Source organism: Rhamphochromis sp. 'chilingali' (genome assembly GCF_963969265.1).
Source record: "Rhamphochromis sp. 'chilingali' genome assembly, chromosome: 10".
Classification (NCBI taxonomy): domain Eukaryota; kingdom Metazoa; phylum Chordata; class Actinopteri; order Cichliformes; family Cichlidae; genus Rhamphochromis; species Rhamphochromis sp. 'chilingali'.
The window spans coordinates 15,771,373-15,789,432 of record NC_137937.1 but is presented as its reverse complement, the minus strand read 5'-3'; the positions used below and the strand labels follow the sequence as shown (position 1 = coordinate 15,789,432).

Genomic DNA, 18,060 nt, shown 5'->3' with positions numbered 1-18,060 from the left:
TTTCTTCTTTCAAATTAATTTTAATGTCACTCATCCTCACATAAATGCCACCATACAGACTAAGCCCCCACCTAAACCTGGTTATTATTATTATTATTATTAAAGAAACATCCTTATGCGAACCTCAACTTTGATAAACTTGCAGAACAAGCATGAGCTCAAAGTGCATGTGATGAATAAGCCACAAGTGGATGTAGGCTTAGTCAGTCGATCTATTAAATGATGCATATTTGCAGAAATACAGATGGAAGTGATTTATCTGATGAAGCAGTTACTGCTGTGGTTTTAATTGGGATCTTGCATTCTACGTTAGGACACCAATTTAACTTGTAGAAACAACAAACAAAAGGTGCCAATGATTTATACGTAATTGAGCAAAAAAACAATTAAATTCCTGTGGCAAACACCATCAGGGGGTTTTTCTTGTATTTGTAACATCATCCAGAATTATTATTAATAATTCTGGATGATGTGACTCTCGATAATGTGGTGTGTTGCAACTTCACACAAAATCCCCTATAAAAAAAAAGAAAAAAAAAAAAAAAAAAAGGAGAAGTGACTCCAAACATGAGGAAATCTGTAGGAGTGAAAACTTCAGCAGTCTGATGACCTTAAACTTCTGAGAAAGCCCATTAAACATATGCACCAAGTGAATTTAGTGCGTGCGCTGGGATGAAGTCATTTTTCTTACACAATCATATGTTTGTAAAGCTTAACAAAGAACTGTTGTACTGTCACATTATTCTTTTATTTGGCCAAATCATTTAATGTATTACAGAGAGCTGGGACAACGTCTACAGTTCCCAGATAAAGGCTCCAAAGCTGATTTCACTTAGTTTTTCATTTTGCAGCAAAGGTGTGTAAAATAAATGTGTCATCACTGTGAGTTCTATTAACAAAAACCAGCAGAATCCATTTGATATAAGGGTGCTTGTCTAAACCTTCCAAGGTGTACAATTATTACAAACTTTATTGGGAAACGTCACCTGGGTGACCCCGATGAAGGCCTGAAGCTGCAAAAACAAGCGCTGGTTGTTGTTTCATAGCTATACTTGAAACGGTGCGGCTCGGCTCATCTTCTCTTAGTATATTTGATTAACACGCATGCCGTAGATTGCAGCACGCTTTTTAAATTTGCTGGAACAATGTGTTCTGTTGAATTTCAGTCCGCAGGACTAAATCTTAGCAGCCTGGCGAGATCAATTAGCACGTACACTTGTGCATGTGTTGTGGAAAAGGCTGATAACAGCCAAATCTGCTCAGCTAACTGATAAGAAGTCCTGGGGAGGCAAAAACTTGTGCGTGATGTGTTAATTAAAATAAAACGATTAAATCTTCCATGTTCGTCCGTATTTAGACGGGGAATGTTCTGGGTGGTGTTTTTTTTAGGTCAAGGCTTTAATCTGAAGATAAAGTACCCAAGACTTTTAACTTGACCTCTAAAGTGACATGATAATTGAGAAAAATGACATATCAAAGTTATCTTCACTGCCAATTAGGATCCACACCTGTGCAGGGTGAGCAGGTATTGATATGCGTGCAGCCCGAGGCGCCAAGCGTTTCTATGAATGAATGTTGATCAGGGTGGAAAACAGCCACCTTGTGCAATGCACAGTTATACCGGCTGTGTTTTCCTATTTTGAGCTATACCTTTCCACTGCTTAACACTCGAATTTGCTGTAACTAAACTGCTCAAGCACACAGATAATTATTCAAAAGGTGAGGATGAACTTGCAACCTGCTTCTGATTCACGAGTCTCATCTTAATTCCCCACCTTGGGTCAAAATTTATACTAAAACTACTAAATACTAAAAATCAAACCAACACGGTGAATACTTTAAGCTGCTGGAAATGTATTCATAAACCCCCCCGCAAAAAAAAGTTTGCTTTTCTTGGCGCGCTTATTAACTCGAACAAACAGCACTGCTCAAGCACAGACAGATGTGGATATGCTTGTTGGTTCATGTTCGCTCAGAATTTACAGGATTGCGAAGTCCACTGGTCCCGGCTGACTCACAGCGGTTGATTAAATAGCACTTTTCACTGGAGAACATAAAACTGACAAAGCCCAGCAATCATTCTTAAACATGATGCTACAGGTGTAGCAACGTAATGATATCATCACAGTTGTAGGCATAAACATTTTGAAGAGGGCTCATTAAAAACACAAAGCTGCCTTCCGGCAGGTGCTGCTGGAGCCGACTCTCAGTTCGAGAGGTTGGAGCGGTTTTACGGCTGTAGTGTTGGGAGCACAACGTCTTTGTCTGCAATAATCACCCAACAATGTGGGAACCTTGTTCATTTCAGCTCTTTTGTTGCAAATTTAGACTAACAATATAATCTGCTTTGCCTTGGTGCTACAATAACTACATTTTACATCATACTGTAACCTCAGAGGTCTTTCTGTCTGTTGTTGTTACCTGTATTTGTGCGATTAACAACCTGGACGGTTCTCGCTGCCAGATCTATTATTCTGTCCACTTTAAAGAATCGCAGGTCTTCCTCATCCAGAGCAATGTCTCCCAGAAAGGCAGCTGAAAGAGACACACAGAGACAGCACATGTCAGACTATGTGTAAGGCGATCGCACAATATGAAGCATCCGTTTGTACAGTCCTGTAGCCTCAAGCTTTTCCTGCTGCTCAGACTGGGAAGTCCAGCCACACACACACACACACACACACACACACACACACACACACACACACACACACACACACACACACACACACACACACACACACACACACACTTCACTCCTTTCTGGACTCTGGCTCTGTTTACTCTCTTTATTGTGGAACCCAAGTAAAGTTGTGAAACAGAAGTGTGTCAGTTCAGATAACAGGAAGGCTGCCTTGTATTAACCCAGTTACAGGACAGAAAACAAAAACAACACACTGACTTGTGTAATGCATAGAGCATGAACTTGATAACCTACTGACATGATTTATGAAAACGAATCGAGTCCGGAAGGTAACATAACGTACTGTGCCGTGGCACACTTGGATAGTTAATGGAAGCTATCAAATATGCTACAATGAGACACCGACACTGCCTTGACCGAGTAATATGGGGCACCTTGAACACGTAATAGCTCTTTAATGGGGCCAAGGAGAGAGAGAAATAACTAAACAGTCCCACTTAATGAAGAATGTCCTTTATTAGATTTTTTTTTTTTTTAAACTAAAAATCTCCCGTTGCTAGAAGTCCACTCTGCAGAAACTGGGTGCTTGGTTTTACGGGCTTTTAACACCAGCACGTTTCCGGAATTTATAGCCAGGCCTGCATGCAGGACTTGGGAGGGGATGGGGAGTGGAGTGGGGCCATTTCTAGAGAAGGCAAAGAGGCTGCACTGTAATCCATCGCTAACCAGGACATGACAACTTGAGAAGGAAGAGAGGAAGGCGGCACAAGAACAGGGAAGGCAGCTGTGGAGCAGAAAGAAAATGACAGCCTTCTGCATGCTTGTTTGGTGGGTTAGTGTGATGGAGGTAGAGACCAAACCCTCAGGGGGCAAGAAGCCCAGAGGACCTTTAAAATGCAGAGTACATGGGAGTGATTTATAGCGGGCGTGTTTGTCAGAAGTTTTAGTCTGTGATCTTAAATCTGACACCCCAATGCAAGGTGTCCTTACCGCAGAACACACAAGAAATTAATTTTGTTTCATTCTGAGCTCAGGATATTTTTGGTTTCTTTAAATGCAACACGTACATTTGGCCAGATATGACAGTTTTTTCCCAGTATGTGTATAAAAGTTTTACTGAGATCTGAGACAAGAGAGAAAGGGATGGAAAGCACAATAGAGACACAAAAGAAAACCCCTACTTGGCTCTGGCATTCAAAGGAGTATTATTGAAACAATCTGGAGCTGGCTCTGGTAGATGCAGGCTGTTTTGTTTTTTGTTTTTTTCTTTCTTACCCTGAAGGTCCTACAAGGATGCACAGCTGAATGACTTAATTAGAGGCTAATGGCACAATAGGAAAAGGCGTTTGTGACAGCTGGCATGGCAGGACACGCAAAAAAAAAAATTCCAGAGGTCCTCTAATTTCTGCAAGTCAAAAAAAAACAAAAAAAAAACCACAACAAAAAAAAGAAACTGTCCAAATCTGAGACAAAACAGACCTCTCACAATCAGCACTCACGCTGACAGCCACTGCCAAAAACACTACTGTTAAGGGACAGCAACCAGATGTTGAGCAGTGGAACAAAAGGACTTTTTTTCCCACTTTTATCTTCGGATTATTCGATTCCCTGAACTAACCGAGTGCTGAAAAGAACAGACAATACTTAAACAACAAAATTCCAAGTTACATAAGACAACACAGACAATGTATAAAACACTACTGAAGCAGAAAAACTGGACAACACGTCCTTTCACGTGTAACGTTTCGGTATCTAACGTGAAAAGCAGCGATTTAAAAAAACAAACAAAAAATAAAAACGGGGTGCGGGCTTTCTCCCACCCCCTGCGCTCTCCGAGTCCCAATCATCCACAACTGTTCTGGAGACAGGCCGGTTAATCCGCAGTGTCATTGTTCTCAGACAACAGTGGAGAATGAAGTGAGCAAATGCACAGCCCGGTGGCATTATGAACTCATTTCCCCCAGGCGCAGCAGTCGTCCTGGAGACGCTGTTGCAGGTTTATGGAAAGACTCTCAGGGATTGTGAATTAATCCCCTTGTCTCCTGGCTTTAATTATCCACAGACACAGGGTTTTAGGATTCTTTTGTGTACAACTCTGGGCTGGGAATGAGGACAGGCTATGGAGAAAGGTGATAAACTTGCACGGAAACAGAGCGCTGACATGATGCAAAGTACAAACACAGTGAGATGGCAGGTTACAGCCAAATGAGTGCGGCAGATGGCAAGTGATCACCATGGAGTACAGTGCTGCATCTCTTTCCAAACATTTTTCATTACCTAATTGACAACAGCTGCAACTAGAATAATAATATTAATATCCATGCAGAATAGCTGGGTGAAGGCAGTGTGCTTTCTCTTCTCTTTTTGTGCAATAATCCATGCACCTTTTGCATAAGAATGCAACTTAAACACACATAAATACAGGACCGATCTTTAAATCAATGGACTGAAAAAAATAAATTGACATCTGATTAAGTCCAACCTCCCCCATCACTGTTTTTTTTTTTTTTTTAAGTTAATCTAAACCATCCTAATCCTTCTCATCTTGGACTGCCCATCAATCAGCATATCCAGTCAGATTACACATGAGACCTCAATCAAATTAATCCCATTGATTCGTGTAATGCCCTAGCCTCGACCTCTATGGTGTCAAATACTCCTGGACTATTCCCATAAATCTCCTTCCGTGAATACCAGACCACGACATCTGCCACTGAAACCTGCACAAACATCAATACTAAGCCTAAACAGACACTGAAATCAGCCTATATTTAGAAGGCCAGTTCCACTCGGGAGAACACGGTTTACAGCATCCCCCCAGTATGTGACCCAGTGATTACAGATGGGAAAAACTTGGCTAATATGCAAGCACGGAATGCATCACAATACCCGGCACCGCCTTTCACCACTGTGTTTGCTGACAAATGCTGCAATTTGAATTCCAATAGAGGTCAGTGGTATATTGAGGTAAGGCAATTACCATCTGATGAGTGTATCACTAAGTTTTCCCAGGTAGAAGCCCCCCAACCCTCTCAAGAGGAGCTTTTGTTTCTTTAGCAGCTGTTTGAAACTGAAATACACACAAAAAAATAGTCAGGTAAAAAAAGTCTGTGCAACAAGAATAAGGAAACAAACTAAGGAATGAAGAGTGTGATGCCAGTTAGCTGTCCTTTGTGAAAACACCAGCTGTTATTTATGCTTACCTTGACATTTTCTAACACTGCAATTTGAGCACAGGGCAGGAGAAAGAAAGAAACTGCATATTTGCACTGCGCTCGCTTAAAACAAAAAAATGTAACAAATGTGTAATTAGAAGAAAGCTTCTGACAAAAGTAACAAACTACTGCTCGAGATTCAGGCAATTATTTTCCAATAAAAGCCTGACGTCTCGTCGCCCACAGCTGCAATCAAGCCCGAGCTGCTGTCATCGCCCTGCAGCGTCTATCGTATTGACAGAGGGGCTTCAGTTGCAAAGGGCACACAGCGAGAGACTGCCGCCCCTTTAACATTTCACACTCCATCAAGCCCATTAGCAGATTGGATTTCCCAGCTCATCCTCGCCACTGATTACTGATATACCCCGCTACCAGTCAAACTACCTCTAATGATTCACCAGCTCTCCAACCATTTCTCTCCCCCCCAATGCCAGCACTACACACTACTTGAGCTCCTTACACAGATGAATAATTCAGTGCCAGACCGTAAGGATTCTCACCTTTGACAAAACGTATTTTCACCATCCAGGCTTAATATTTCAGTTTAGACCACTCTTTGCATAACACATCGTTTCGTGTGAGTTTTTCTCAGAACAGATGTGCAAACAAAAGTTTAAATGAGCTTGTGGGTGAACTTAATCTGGGAGTAATCCTTAACTCATAGCTTTCCAATAAACAATAACCATCTGCAGTTAAAGAAAACACCTTTAGTATTCATTACAGGTGGGGGAAAGAGAGAAAACAAAAACAATAACAATTCAACACAGCACAGATGAATCGTTCCGGGAAAACTAAACAATGAAGGAAAAACTGTTAGGTTGCTCATCATTCCAGACCAATTAGGCATCATTTGAGCCACTTGAGTGAGCATTGGCAAAGCATTCAGGCTCTGCACTCACCCTTGGCTTTTCTGTAATGCAAGATTAGTTATTACTTAGCTCTGACGACAAACATATTGTTCAAACTAAAGCCCTGAGATCACGCCTATAGATTGGCTCCCTAATCACTTGAACCCTGGGGAGAGAGAAGTGGCAGGGGCTCTTTAATGTAAAAACAAACACTCAGTGTGGGCTCGGCTATACGGCCTGGATTCCATGATAAAAGAAAAGCATCTGCTTAAGTGTTGCTTGAGGGCCTCATCTTGAAGTTCAACAAGGCAGCCCCATCACCCCAAAGCAGGAGCCGGAGATAGAGCTGGATAATGAGCGGCATCTGTTTTGAACTGCTGTTTTCCAGCCACTTGGATTTTTTAAAAGACACAATGTCCTTACACATGGGATGCCAGCATGTAGCTGATTTTACATCTACAGGATTGTTAATCTTTACAAAAATGCAAAAGCATCACAAACATACAGCTTAAGTCATTTCAAATGAATCACAGTCGGATACCAAAAGGTGAGGGGTGACACAACTCTCTGTTGATAGCGACAAATGCTTCATGAGCAGAAAGCAGACCGGGGTGAACGTACCAGGCCCCTTCATGAATGGGTCGCACTAACCTCACCTGGGATAGTGTGGCACGGTAAGACCGGCCTGCCCTAAATCTTGTTGCCGTGCTTTCTCTTGGCAAATGGTGAATGACCCCGTCTGTCTTGTTTTGGCCAGTCTGAGTGAAATGGAAGAAAACTACTTGCATAGGTGAGTGGATGAGAAGAGGTGCAGAGGTTGACCTGTCTGCAGATGAGGCCACAGCAGCAAAGAAGCCTTCTGAGGTAACCTATTTTCAGATCTTTGGGGAAATTATCCATAATAACTGGTGGTCTGAGAGGGAAACTGGACTCCTGCACTTCCTTCAAGTTGTAAAAAAACCCAGCTGGGGCAGCAGACTTTTGCCAATCACAGGTCGTTTAACACCTAAAGTCCAATTAATGTCCAAAGCAAAGGAGTCGAACAATCGAATCTCGTTAGAAAAAATAAATGTCTGCAGTGCACGTGTGAAAGCGGCTTTCATTTTAGACCCGTGCCATATGACGCGTGAGCATGTGCCAACGCTCTGAGCATAGCGGAGAGAGCTGCAGGAGAACTGTTGTCTGTTTTCAAAATTGCATTGTACATTTCTCCCTGCTGCAGTTTTAATGTGCACGACGGTCAGCCCACTCAGACTACGCTGTCACAGAGTATTTAATAGATTAAGATGTCTGCTTCATGAATGAATGCATGCATTCAGACAGTGACTACTTTTCCGATTATCATTTAAGCAGAGAAGACAACAAAAGCATGACTGATTCTCATCCATTTTTCATTTTGAAAACGAGTGGCGCTAATCTCAGTGGGTTGTTAGAGTCTTAAATGTTTTCCTGGGATGCTGCCAAGTTAGGAGTTCTGCAAACTAAGGAATTTTCCACTGGTTAACTCCTAAATAGAAGGCCTGATTTCAGTGTTATTGCACTGCTAGATTAAATCGGTATACTTTTTTTTTTTTTGCCTGGACTAAAGATGAATCATTTAAACCTTTGTTAGTGTAAAACTTAAAAAATAAAATAAAATGTTGACTTATTCAGGGAAGATAGTTAAATAGTCTCAGCTAACTAGCACTGCAAATAAGCAGAGCACAACAGCTAGAGAGTCCTCCTGCAATGATACACTGGTGCCAAATAACTTTTTAATTAAAACCCATTAAATTCATTTCCCAGACTTGACCAGGCTAACCACAGTCACTACTTTATGACTTCTCATGGTGGTACTTGCGTGTAAAGTGGGAGGGCCAAGTGAAAGGAAGAAAACTTGCTTTAAAGAGGAAACTCCCGGGGGGACAAAAATGGCAGGCAGCATGGGAAAGCAGAGATAATTGAATTGACTAATTATAAAATTGAATGATAACGCCCAGACACCACAGTGCAGTGAGCAGGTAAATCCCTGCCTCTGGCTTTTGAGCGCATTTCCTCTTCTTTGATGTTGTGAGCCATCGTAGAAGAACGCATCAAGCAGCTGTAGCGCGACACTATCATCAGGAGTCAAAGTACTGAGATGGCATCATATTGAGATGTGATTTCCAACCCCCGCTTACAAAAATCTGAATGGGAGTCATTCAATTTCATGTATCCGGCAGTAATTTGTGAAAATCCTTTCACTGTGTGGAAGCAAGGACAGCCCTACAGAGGACGAGCACACACACTCCTCACAGTAAGCGTTTTCCTGGGTGGAAGCAGCATAACATGAAAATGCTGACCTCCAGCCACAGAAAGAGATCAGATTGACTCATAGTGATGGGCTCAGGAAAAATAAGAGAAAAATCAATAATCCACAAAATCATTGCTGGTGCCTAAAGACAAGTCTGGTTTTATTTGTTTGGGGTTTTTTGCTAGAATGAATGTCTCCGTCTCTGATGTATTAAACTGAGTGAGGAGGAGTGAGGAGATGATCTTGGACATTTTGCTGCTTAGTAGGAAGAAGAAAAGCAGGTGGGTGTTGAAAGAGCTGGAGACTGGGAGGGTTCGAAAGAGTGGGAGTTCATGCTTGTGACCATCTCCAAAGCGGATGTCTTCAGAGAGGACCATAAACAAAACCGTGCTCACGACACCTTGGACAAACCACAGAACAAATAACGATAACATCCTGACCCAGATAAACACCAGTCAGGACTGAGGATTATTAAGCAATGAGACCTTTCTTTTCTGTATCAATATTTAACTAAAAAACAAAACAAAAAACTGCTTCTTCCTAGAACTGACATTGTCATTGTTTTGTCAGTTTACCGCTCAGCAACAAGAATCAACATTTACCAGTTAATCCATACTAGAGGTCCGGTACGAGCACTTGAATGACTCAGATAAGAGGACAGCGAAAACAGGAAGGAACATCTTCATCATTTGGACTTCACTCGCCTGTTTTTGTCATGTTTATGTACAACAACAACAACACTCTCAAAGCGCAGTCTTTAGATTATCCTTACTCCTCTTCTTTGGGTAGTTGGGTAACTAAAAGTAGGAGGACTGGACTCTGCTGTATAACTGTCTGACACATCAGAGACAGTCAAATGCTAAAAATCAGTAAGCACTTCCAGGACTTTAGAGGTCATTGTGACTGAAGCCAACTCTCTGTATCTGTAACCTGAATACTTTTACCAGATGGAAAAGGCAATCTGTTCAAACTTCCCCAAAGGGATTTGGCAAGACAGTGAGCTCACAGTACAAAGAAAGAAAGAAAAAAAGAAAAGACTACAATGACAACTCGGATAATCTTTGGCAAATATAGAGGGAAATTATGCAGGTCTCACCACAGGCAGAAGAAGCACATATATAAAGGATGAACCAGAAGTATGTACACCGCTGTGGAACATGACCAGTAAAGTATTTGCTTCATGATAAATTAAGAAATAGATAAATACTTAAATGTACTATTTTAAAAACAGGTCTCATTCTGCCTTTCTTTAGATATATTTCCAGCTCCGCTTTGATTGAGGTGTTTTTGTTGCTTCTCTTTAAAATTCCCCCGAAAAGGTGCTGCACTGGATTCAAGTCAAGTGACATACTTGGACAGGCCATCGTTTTTACTGTTTTTTCCCCCCTTTCTTCTTTTTCTTCTCTAGAGACTTTAATTTTGGCAGAGGGTTTTGGATCATCATTTACTGGAATATTGGTCCGTTCCCAGGCTTCTGGAGAATGGGAGCATCCTCACGAGGCGGCTTTTTAGTCATTTTAGTGCCACCTTCCCCACTGTACGGCAGTCCATATTGGATGTACCCACTCTGAGCTGGACTAACAGATCTTGGTCTGACCAAAGAATAGGGTCCTAACATTAATCAGGCTTCTCTTTATCTCCTTAGCTAAGCTTAATCTTGTGATTTTTATCGTTGTTGTTGTTGTCAGAGAGCAATTGAGAGTTAGAAATTACCATTGTGGAATACCCTTAGAGAGCTGTCACACAAACTGATCTCCGTGCCAACTCTGATGCACCCGTCCTTTTGTTTTTTCAGAGCCAAACTGTGCAAGCAGAGCACTGTGTGTTTACATGTGTGTGTGTGTGTGTGTGTGTGTGTGTGTGTGTGTGTGTGTGTGTGTGTGTGTGTGTGTGTGTGTGTGTGTCCGTGGGGTCATTTCAGGAGGACAGCCACTGCACCTCTGATTAGTGGCACCACGGCTAGTACCTCCTGATTTCTGCTGCGCCTGCGTTTCACTTGGTAACTGATCTTCCTGTAGGCTTTTCCATCTGTGCCAAGTCTCACAGTCACATTGTTCAAATTCACTGAGGACATGGGTCCAAAACAGGCACTTTTTCACAGCAGCCATTTTGACATGTAACCCAAAGTAAACACAGGTCTAATTGATAAAAAAAAAAAAAAGTAAGTAATAATTAAGCTCAAATTTAGTGTGTCACAGCGATCCCAGTTCGCCCGTGTGAGCCAAAGCCAGGGGTTTTTTGCCCCCATCTGAATGGAACTGGTCTACATGGGCTTATATTAATTACACCTATGTTAACCCTGCAAGGACATGTCAAAATGGCTGCTGTGGAAAGTTATGCCACTCAGGTCATTTCATGAAATATTTGCAAGGAAATAAGGCCAACTTGAAATCACAGTCGTCCTGAATTTGCTCCAGCAATCCAAAGCTTTTTTAACTTTTGTGTCAGTGTTCCCAGATCTGAGATAGTCTGTTGAATTATTCAGCTTCCCCTTTGGAGCCTGTGTCTTCTTTACAGTTTAAATACTCACACTTAATGCAGTTACTGTACAGTACTGTAAATTTATGATTTGGGGTTTTTTTTAGCTCTTACTGTGGAGGAGTGGAGGCTTACTTCTTCCCTGTACTGCAACAAATAAAGACAACCGCCAGCAGAAAAATATCTGTGCATAAATATCTAAACTCGACTGTACTCTACTTTCTCCCCTCCTCCACTTTGTTTTAAGTGGCCGTGCAAACAACCGGTAGGGAAAGAAAAAAAAAACCGAGAGGAGATCTGTGCACTGACAAAAGCGGCCAGCAAAGGGAGAAGAAGTCTGCAAATCAAAGTGTAAAAATCCTTTGTTTCCCCAACAGCGCAGACTTTTATTTTATTTTTAAGTATATAACAGAGGAGACAGCCTGCAGGAGGGATTTGATCACATTTTTAAGCACGAGTGCAAACAGCAGGCTCCAACTTTTTCAACCGAAAACTAAACCCCCCCAGAAAACTTTTCATGTGTCGCGAAATGCACACAGAAAGCCTTCAATCGATGCGTTTTCATCCCTACGATCCGTGGAGCCGCTCTTTGAGCTGGGTTATACTGTGTACGCCTCGGATGGCTCAAACTGCAGAAACTATGTCACTTACTACAAAACAATTGCACACAATGTTCCCTCAAGCCTTTTAAAAACTACATCCACTACTGTCATCTCTCCAAAAGCGTTGCTCTGGCCGCTCTGTGCGAGCTCCACGTTGAGTCGTGGCATTTTTTTTTTTTTACCTCCACATAAATATGTTTTTTTTTAAAAAAGAAAATCATACACAGTACAAGAAAAAGAAAAAACGATGACAAATCAAATCTCACCAGCTTTGCAGGGATCCTTGTAGTCGATCGTCTCTGATGTGGCAGTGGGCTCCACATAGTAGCCTGGATCAATCGCGTCCAAATCGATCGCCAATATCACGCCAAGACATGATAGAAGAACCAAACACCTCGCCGAGAGATCCATGTTTGTGGAGGGGAAACGGCGAAAGGCGAGGGATAAAGGTAGAGGAGAAGAGAGGGACAGAGGGAAAGAGAGACAGAAGTGGGAAAGAGAAATAGAGTGAGAGAAAATGGGAGGTTTTTCTCTTTTCTTTTCTTTTTTCTTTTTTGGTCGGGGGGGACGAGATCCCTCTGGAGGGCGGGTTTTAAATCCAGCCTCTCTCCGGTGTTTTCTTGGCTCTGGGGGCAGTGATTTCTCTCATCCAGCCGGAGCTTAGGGATAGTGCGGAGGACTGCCCGAGAAACTTTGATGATATGGCAGCCCAGCAGGGGCGGAGAAAATCCCCAATTACCACAGATGCACGTGTGAATTTTTATTGTTACCTTGTCTGCGCGTGAACAGCGTGTGAGTGACGAGAAACCGGCCGACCGGGAATGTCTCTTTGTGGATAATTATTATAGTGACGGTAGTTTCCCCTCTGCTCTGCTATACACACGGTCAGAGACCCGAATGATCTCCCCGGAACCACCGCTTTGTAAACACCCCCCGGTTTATAAAAGTTCAGCCGCACTCTGCGCGTAAATTCGTGATTTTTTCTTTGTTTTTACACTCCACGTTGTTTCCCCCTCTCCCTTTACTTCCACGAGCGCAATTATTCACACGCGCACACTACCGAACGGCCGCCCACTCGCATTATGACATGCACGCGCAAACAAACAAACAGACCCTTCTGAAGTAAAGGAGTCACGAGCGAAACAGAAGCGGTTAGTGCGCCACCTGTCGGTAATGTACGGAACACATTTAGACAGATTCACAAAGAGTTAAAATAAAAAAAGTAAAAATAAAAACAACAACAAAGAAGAGAAAACCACGGAGGATAGTCTGAGATGTGGGACGCTTGTTTCCGCTAGTGAGGGGGAAAAAAGACAATCATAAGTCAAAATTTCGATGTTATCAAACTTCTGAGAAAATAACTTGAAATTTCAAGTTATTATTATTCTTATTTCCAGCAGAAGGTTTGTTAATCTTAGTAAAACGTGTGGCCCTGAACCCTGAAGGGTAGGCTGTACCTGACAGGTGCTCTAGGGTGGCTGTAAGTCAAAATGTGGAGCAGGTGATCTACTAACCCGCTGGTTGTTCGAGCCCTGGCTGCTCCTGTCTACATGCCAAAACATCCCTGGGGAAGATACTGAAGCTCAAGTTGATGCATCCATTGGAGTGTGAATGTCAGACAAAAAGCATGGACAGAAGTGTATGAATAGGTGAGGAAGGCATGTTTTCTGTAGTGCTTTGAGTGCTCGGATAGAGTAGAAAAGCACTATATAAGAACCAGCCCATTTATTTTATCCTACCAATGGAAATTTCATCCACTCTATAAGTCTGTTTATTCCTTGTGACTTCATACCTGTACAGGGTTTGGTTTATGGAAACTTGTTTGGGGTTTTTTTGCCATAGAAAAAAAATACAAAAATGTGTATTATTGCAATGTATTATTATGTTGTTTATTGTAGAATAATAGCCCAAAATTTTAAATGGTAATTTATTTATTTCAGTGGCAGAAAGAAGCTTCCACATGCAGTTTGTTATAATTATTATTATTATTTAATTACAAGCTACTAAAATGAAAAATGTATAAGCTTTCTTAATCCTAGAAAAAAGGGAGCCCTGAGACAGTGCATGGTAAGATGCCATGTGTCACAGCTTGCTTTATTCTATCTGTGTAAGTTGGATCAGTTTCTTCCTCATGAGATCATATCTCATTTGTGCTTCAAGCAGTGATAAAAAAAACCCAACAGATTCCAACTGAAGTCCTCCGATGAACCACTTTTCCACCTATCCAGTTTGTGTGGAGCATTTCTTGAGTTCGTGTTGGATATTAATAGTTTGTTCATTCTTTTATGTTATTTATGCTTGTAGCATGAGGGACCTAAAGCTTACACATATTAACCATTAAATTCATTCTGTTACCGCTTTTCATTCACATTCCATCTTTCCAATACTGCTGATTTCCCCCTGCGCTGTTCGGGCCTTGTACAAAAAATATGTTACATATTTGTACCTGTGAATATACACACATCCTGCTTCATTGTTTTGCCTGCTTTACTAACATGAAGTGTAAAGTGTAAGTAAAACACTTCTATTCTCACTGTACTTCACCTTCAATGTCTGCAGGACAGTAAAGCTGGCCTGCAGACGTGATTGGATGACTAAATCTCAGATGGATTGCTTCAAGAGGGGCTGGTGGCAATGATGTGAGGAAATACCAGCAGCTGCTGTTGTCTAAATGGGATCCTTCATGCTATCTAATGTATACAAAGGTTTACATACAGAGGAAGAGAGACACTCCTATCTATATCTTATCTGACTGCTGACAGGCTGTCGTCTACAATAAGTGGGCTGTATTTATGCTGCGGCTGTAAAAACAGCAGTGCGACTATCACGCATTGGAGCGAGCTCCTCCATAACACTTTGAACAAGAGCGGAGTTTCTCAGCTCGCTCTTTAGTCTTTAGTCTTGTGTGTTTAGCACACAAGACTAAATGTTTACATTAGCTAAGTAAAGCAAAAGCATTGCATTCAGGTAAATATGTTTATTTCAAACATAAGCTCTGCGTGCAGTGAAGTCATGAGACGGTGCAGATGGGAAGCAGTACCCTGGTCCAGTGTTTGAGGCTATAGAAAAACAGGTTCAGGTGGAAACGAGTGCAACAAAAGCTTGGAGTTTTACAAGTGCAAATACCTCAAACTAAGCATCGCAATACGTGTCTCCCTTTCAGAAGCACATTACATCAAATTATATTATTATTAAAATTGCTACATAAAAAGAAACAATTATGACAGACACTTATTATATGGATTACTGTTATTGGATCTATATGGTCATATATGGATACAGCAATGATAGAACTCAATATATTCTGAGTACGCTAAGCACTTCAAACATTATCTTTGTTGAGATGCACAGCTGTCCTTTTGTAGGCTTTACCTGGGCTGCACCACCACACTCCAGGTAGTTTACAGTTTACCTTCAGCATATAATTTTCTCCCAAGAACATGTGATCATGCTGTCAGTTTAAAGTCAAAGGTGTAATAAAGGAGTGCAGGCTGTAGCACGACGACATCCCCTGAAGTTAGCAGTGCCTGTTCTATCCAGCACAGACTCGGACTTGTCCACAACTGAAAGCAACTGCCTGGCCTTTTCCCACCATCTCCACAGGGGAGCCCTCTGTGAGGCGTGGTCTTCTGCACACTGTGCGGCGGTGTGTTCGTCACTATGGGGAGGGAGCAGTCTCATCAGCAGGCTGTGGCTCCTAAGGTACTTTTGCACATCACCATCTTGCATCAGGGATTTGCCCACAGTGAGCCGAGATTTCAGTGCTGCAAAAGGGCACAGTGCAATTAATTAACTCTCAGTCCATTCTTGGTTTATATTAAATTCTTCGGGGCAATAACATGTTTGACATTTACTTTAAAGTCTGCTCGGAATCCTCAGATATAATATTGAGATATTTTCAGCTGCATCCAGTTTCAGAAGTGGAGCACACTGTGATCCACACTCTAATACTTATCTGAAAAAGACAAGGCATGGGAGGATTTTGTGTTTATTTCTACAGTGCTGTGCAAAGGTCTCGAGCCACCTCTCAGTGCTTTATGTTTTGCTATGGAAAATGGGGATTTAATGGATATGGTGATTTACTAAAACATGCAAACATATATGGAAATAAGGCAAAAAAAAAAGAAAAGATTTTTGCACTGTTTTAACAAGCTTCAAAGTCAATATTTGGTGTGGCCACCTTTATTCTTGAGCAGTCTGAACTTCCTTAGGAAAGCATCCCTCTTATTTCTTTAACTAGTCTTCAGGAATAGTTATCCAGCTTTCTGTAAGCACATTCAAAGCTGCCTTTTGTTTTGGTCTCTGTCAAACTGATCCCACACCGCTTCAATAATGTTTAAGTGTGGGCTCTGGGGAAGCCAATCCATGATTAATAGTGATCAATTGTTTTTCTTTTACTTTATTAGAAGTGTGTATGAGATCATTGTCATGCTGAAAAATTCCCATGACAATCTAAACCAGAAATAAAAACAAACAAACATTTGTGTTCATTACTCCATGAGACCAGTTCTTGTGCACTTTGCCATATCTCAACCTTTCCTTTCCTTAAGAATGGCTTCTTGACAGCCACTGAGACCATTTCTGACGAGACTTTAGTGAACAGCAGATGGATGAGCTCAAGGGCCAGATGTATCTCTCAGATCCTGTGTCAGTTCTTTGCTGAATTTTTTCCTATATCTAAAGAACATGACGTCCATAGGCTGCACATCATGATGAGTGATATATACATGTACATAATTACCCTGGTGGTGCAAAATAGTGTGCCTGTTAAACTATATTATTTTTGACATTTTTCATTGATTCAAACAAAGAAATGGGAACAAATGTGTTTTAACGACAAACTGCTAGTAACAGATTGCCTAAAGATATGATTTAGGAATAGATCTTTGCCAAGTTGTCTCTCATGCGTACACACAATGTTGGTTGAGCCCTTCATGTAGGTGCCTTTTTTGCCTGCATGCTTCGTATGTCAGTGTTAAGTGGCTTAACAAACGAACAACTTTCTCAGAAAATGGTCAGGTATAAGGACTGGACTCAAAATGAGTAAAAAGAAAGTCTGGCTATGTGAAGGCAAAATATTAAGAAAGTGAAAGAAATTCACTTGCTTTTTTTAACTTTTGCCCGTTTCCTCAAACGCTGTCATCTCTTCATGAAAAAGAAAAGCTGTAACTGACACTTTCACCTCAGTGTGTCATTTCTAACAAACACTTCAGTGTTTTTCTGTTAATGCACCTTCAGTCCTCAGTTTATGCCCCAGTGGCTGTATGTGACCTAAAATACACAAGGCTACAAGATACTGTGAACAACTGGGTCAAAGGCTATACAGTAAAGCCGGTAATTATTTTCTAGACTGCCTCCACAACAAATTATAGACTAGTGACAACAAAATCATTTTAAAAGTAGGCACTGGGGTGCCATGTCAGTGAGAACCATTACAAGCTATCAAACTGAAAATTTTAATGGGCTGCATGAACATTTGCAGTGATAACAGAAATCTGTCAAACTTTGTGTTAGTCAGAAAAACATGTAACCAAGAATAAGGGGGAGAAAAAAAAAGCTCCAAGTTAAGTGTGTCTGTTTAGGTGCTGAACTGAGGCGCACCTTGGGCTCATGGGTACGAGCTGAAGTCACAGCTTCACCACCAGCTTGGCTGACAGATCCCACTCTACTCGGATGTGCTCCTCGAAGGGTCACCGTTATAGAAGTGGGGGCTTTCTGCCCTCCTGACAACAAACACCAACATACACAGAAATAACAAGCTATAAATGATTTACGTCCAAATACACCAGATTAGACTAAATAATAATTTGCTGCAAACATGCTGTGATGCAAGTCATCTAAAGGATAGCTGTTGTTGTTGTTTTTTAAAGCACGTTCATGATATTAGATGACCATGAAAGGTAAAAGCAAATTTGGAGGTTCAGGTAAGTGAAAGGGGTGAGAAAGCCAACTGATTTACACTCAAAATAAAATGACAACAAGACGACAATGAAAACACAAG

General features: G+C 41.5%; 1 protein-coding gene and 1 long non-coding RNA gene across 4 annotated transcripts in view; one reads left to right on the top strand and one right to left on the bottom strand.

Annotated features, from left to right (window-relative positions):
- bmp1a (bone morphogenetic protein 1a) overlaps positions 1-12,605 on the bottom strand; it is a 29,774-nt gene extending 17,169 nt beyond the window's left edge. For all 3 annotated transcript variants that reach the window (XM_080894635.1, XM_080894636.1, XM_080894637.1), the window contains exons 1-2: positions 12,326-12,605; positions 2,422-2,535 (exon numbers count right to left, since the gene is read on the bottom strand). In XM_080894635.1, coding sequence (XP_080750761.1) covers positions 2,422-2,535; positions 12,326-12,470 — 259 coding nt within the window. In that variant the 5' untranslated portion in view covers positions 12,471-12,605. The remainder of the gene's footprint in view (positions 1-2,421; positions 2,536-12,325) is intronic.
- A 652-nt stretch (positions 12,606-13,257) lies between these two features.
- LOC308404553 lies at positions 13,258-15,473 on the top strand. The gene is made up of 2 exons (XR_013973148.1): positions 13,258-13,708; positions 14,619-15,473. It is a non-coding gene; the product is annotated as an uncharacterized lncRNA (long non-coding RNA).
- The last annotated feature ends 2,587 nt before the right edge of the window (positions 15,474-18,060 follow it).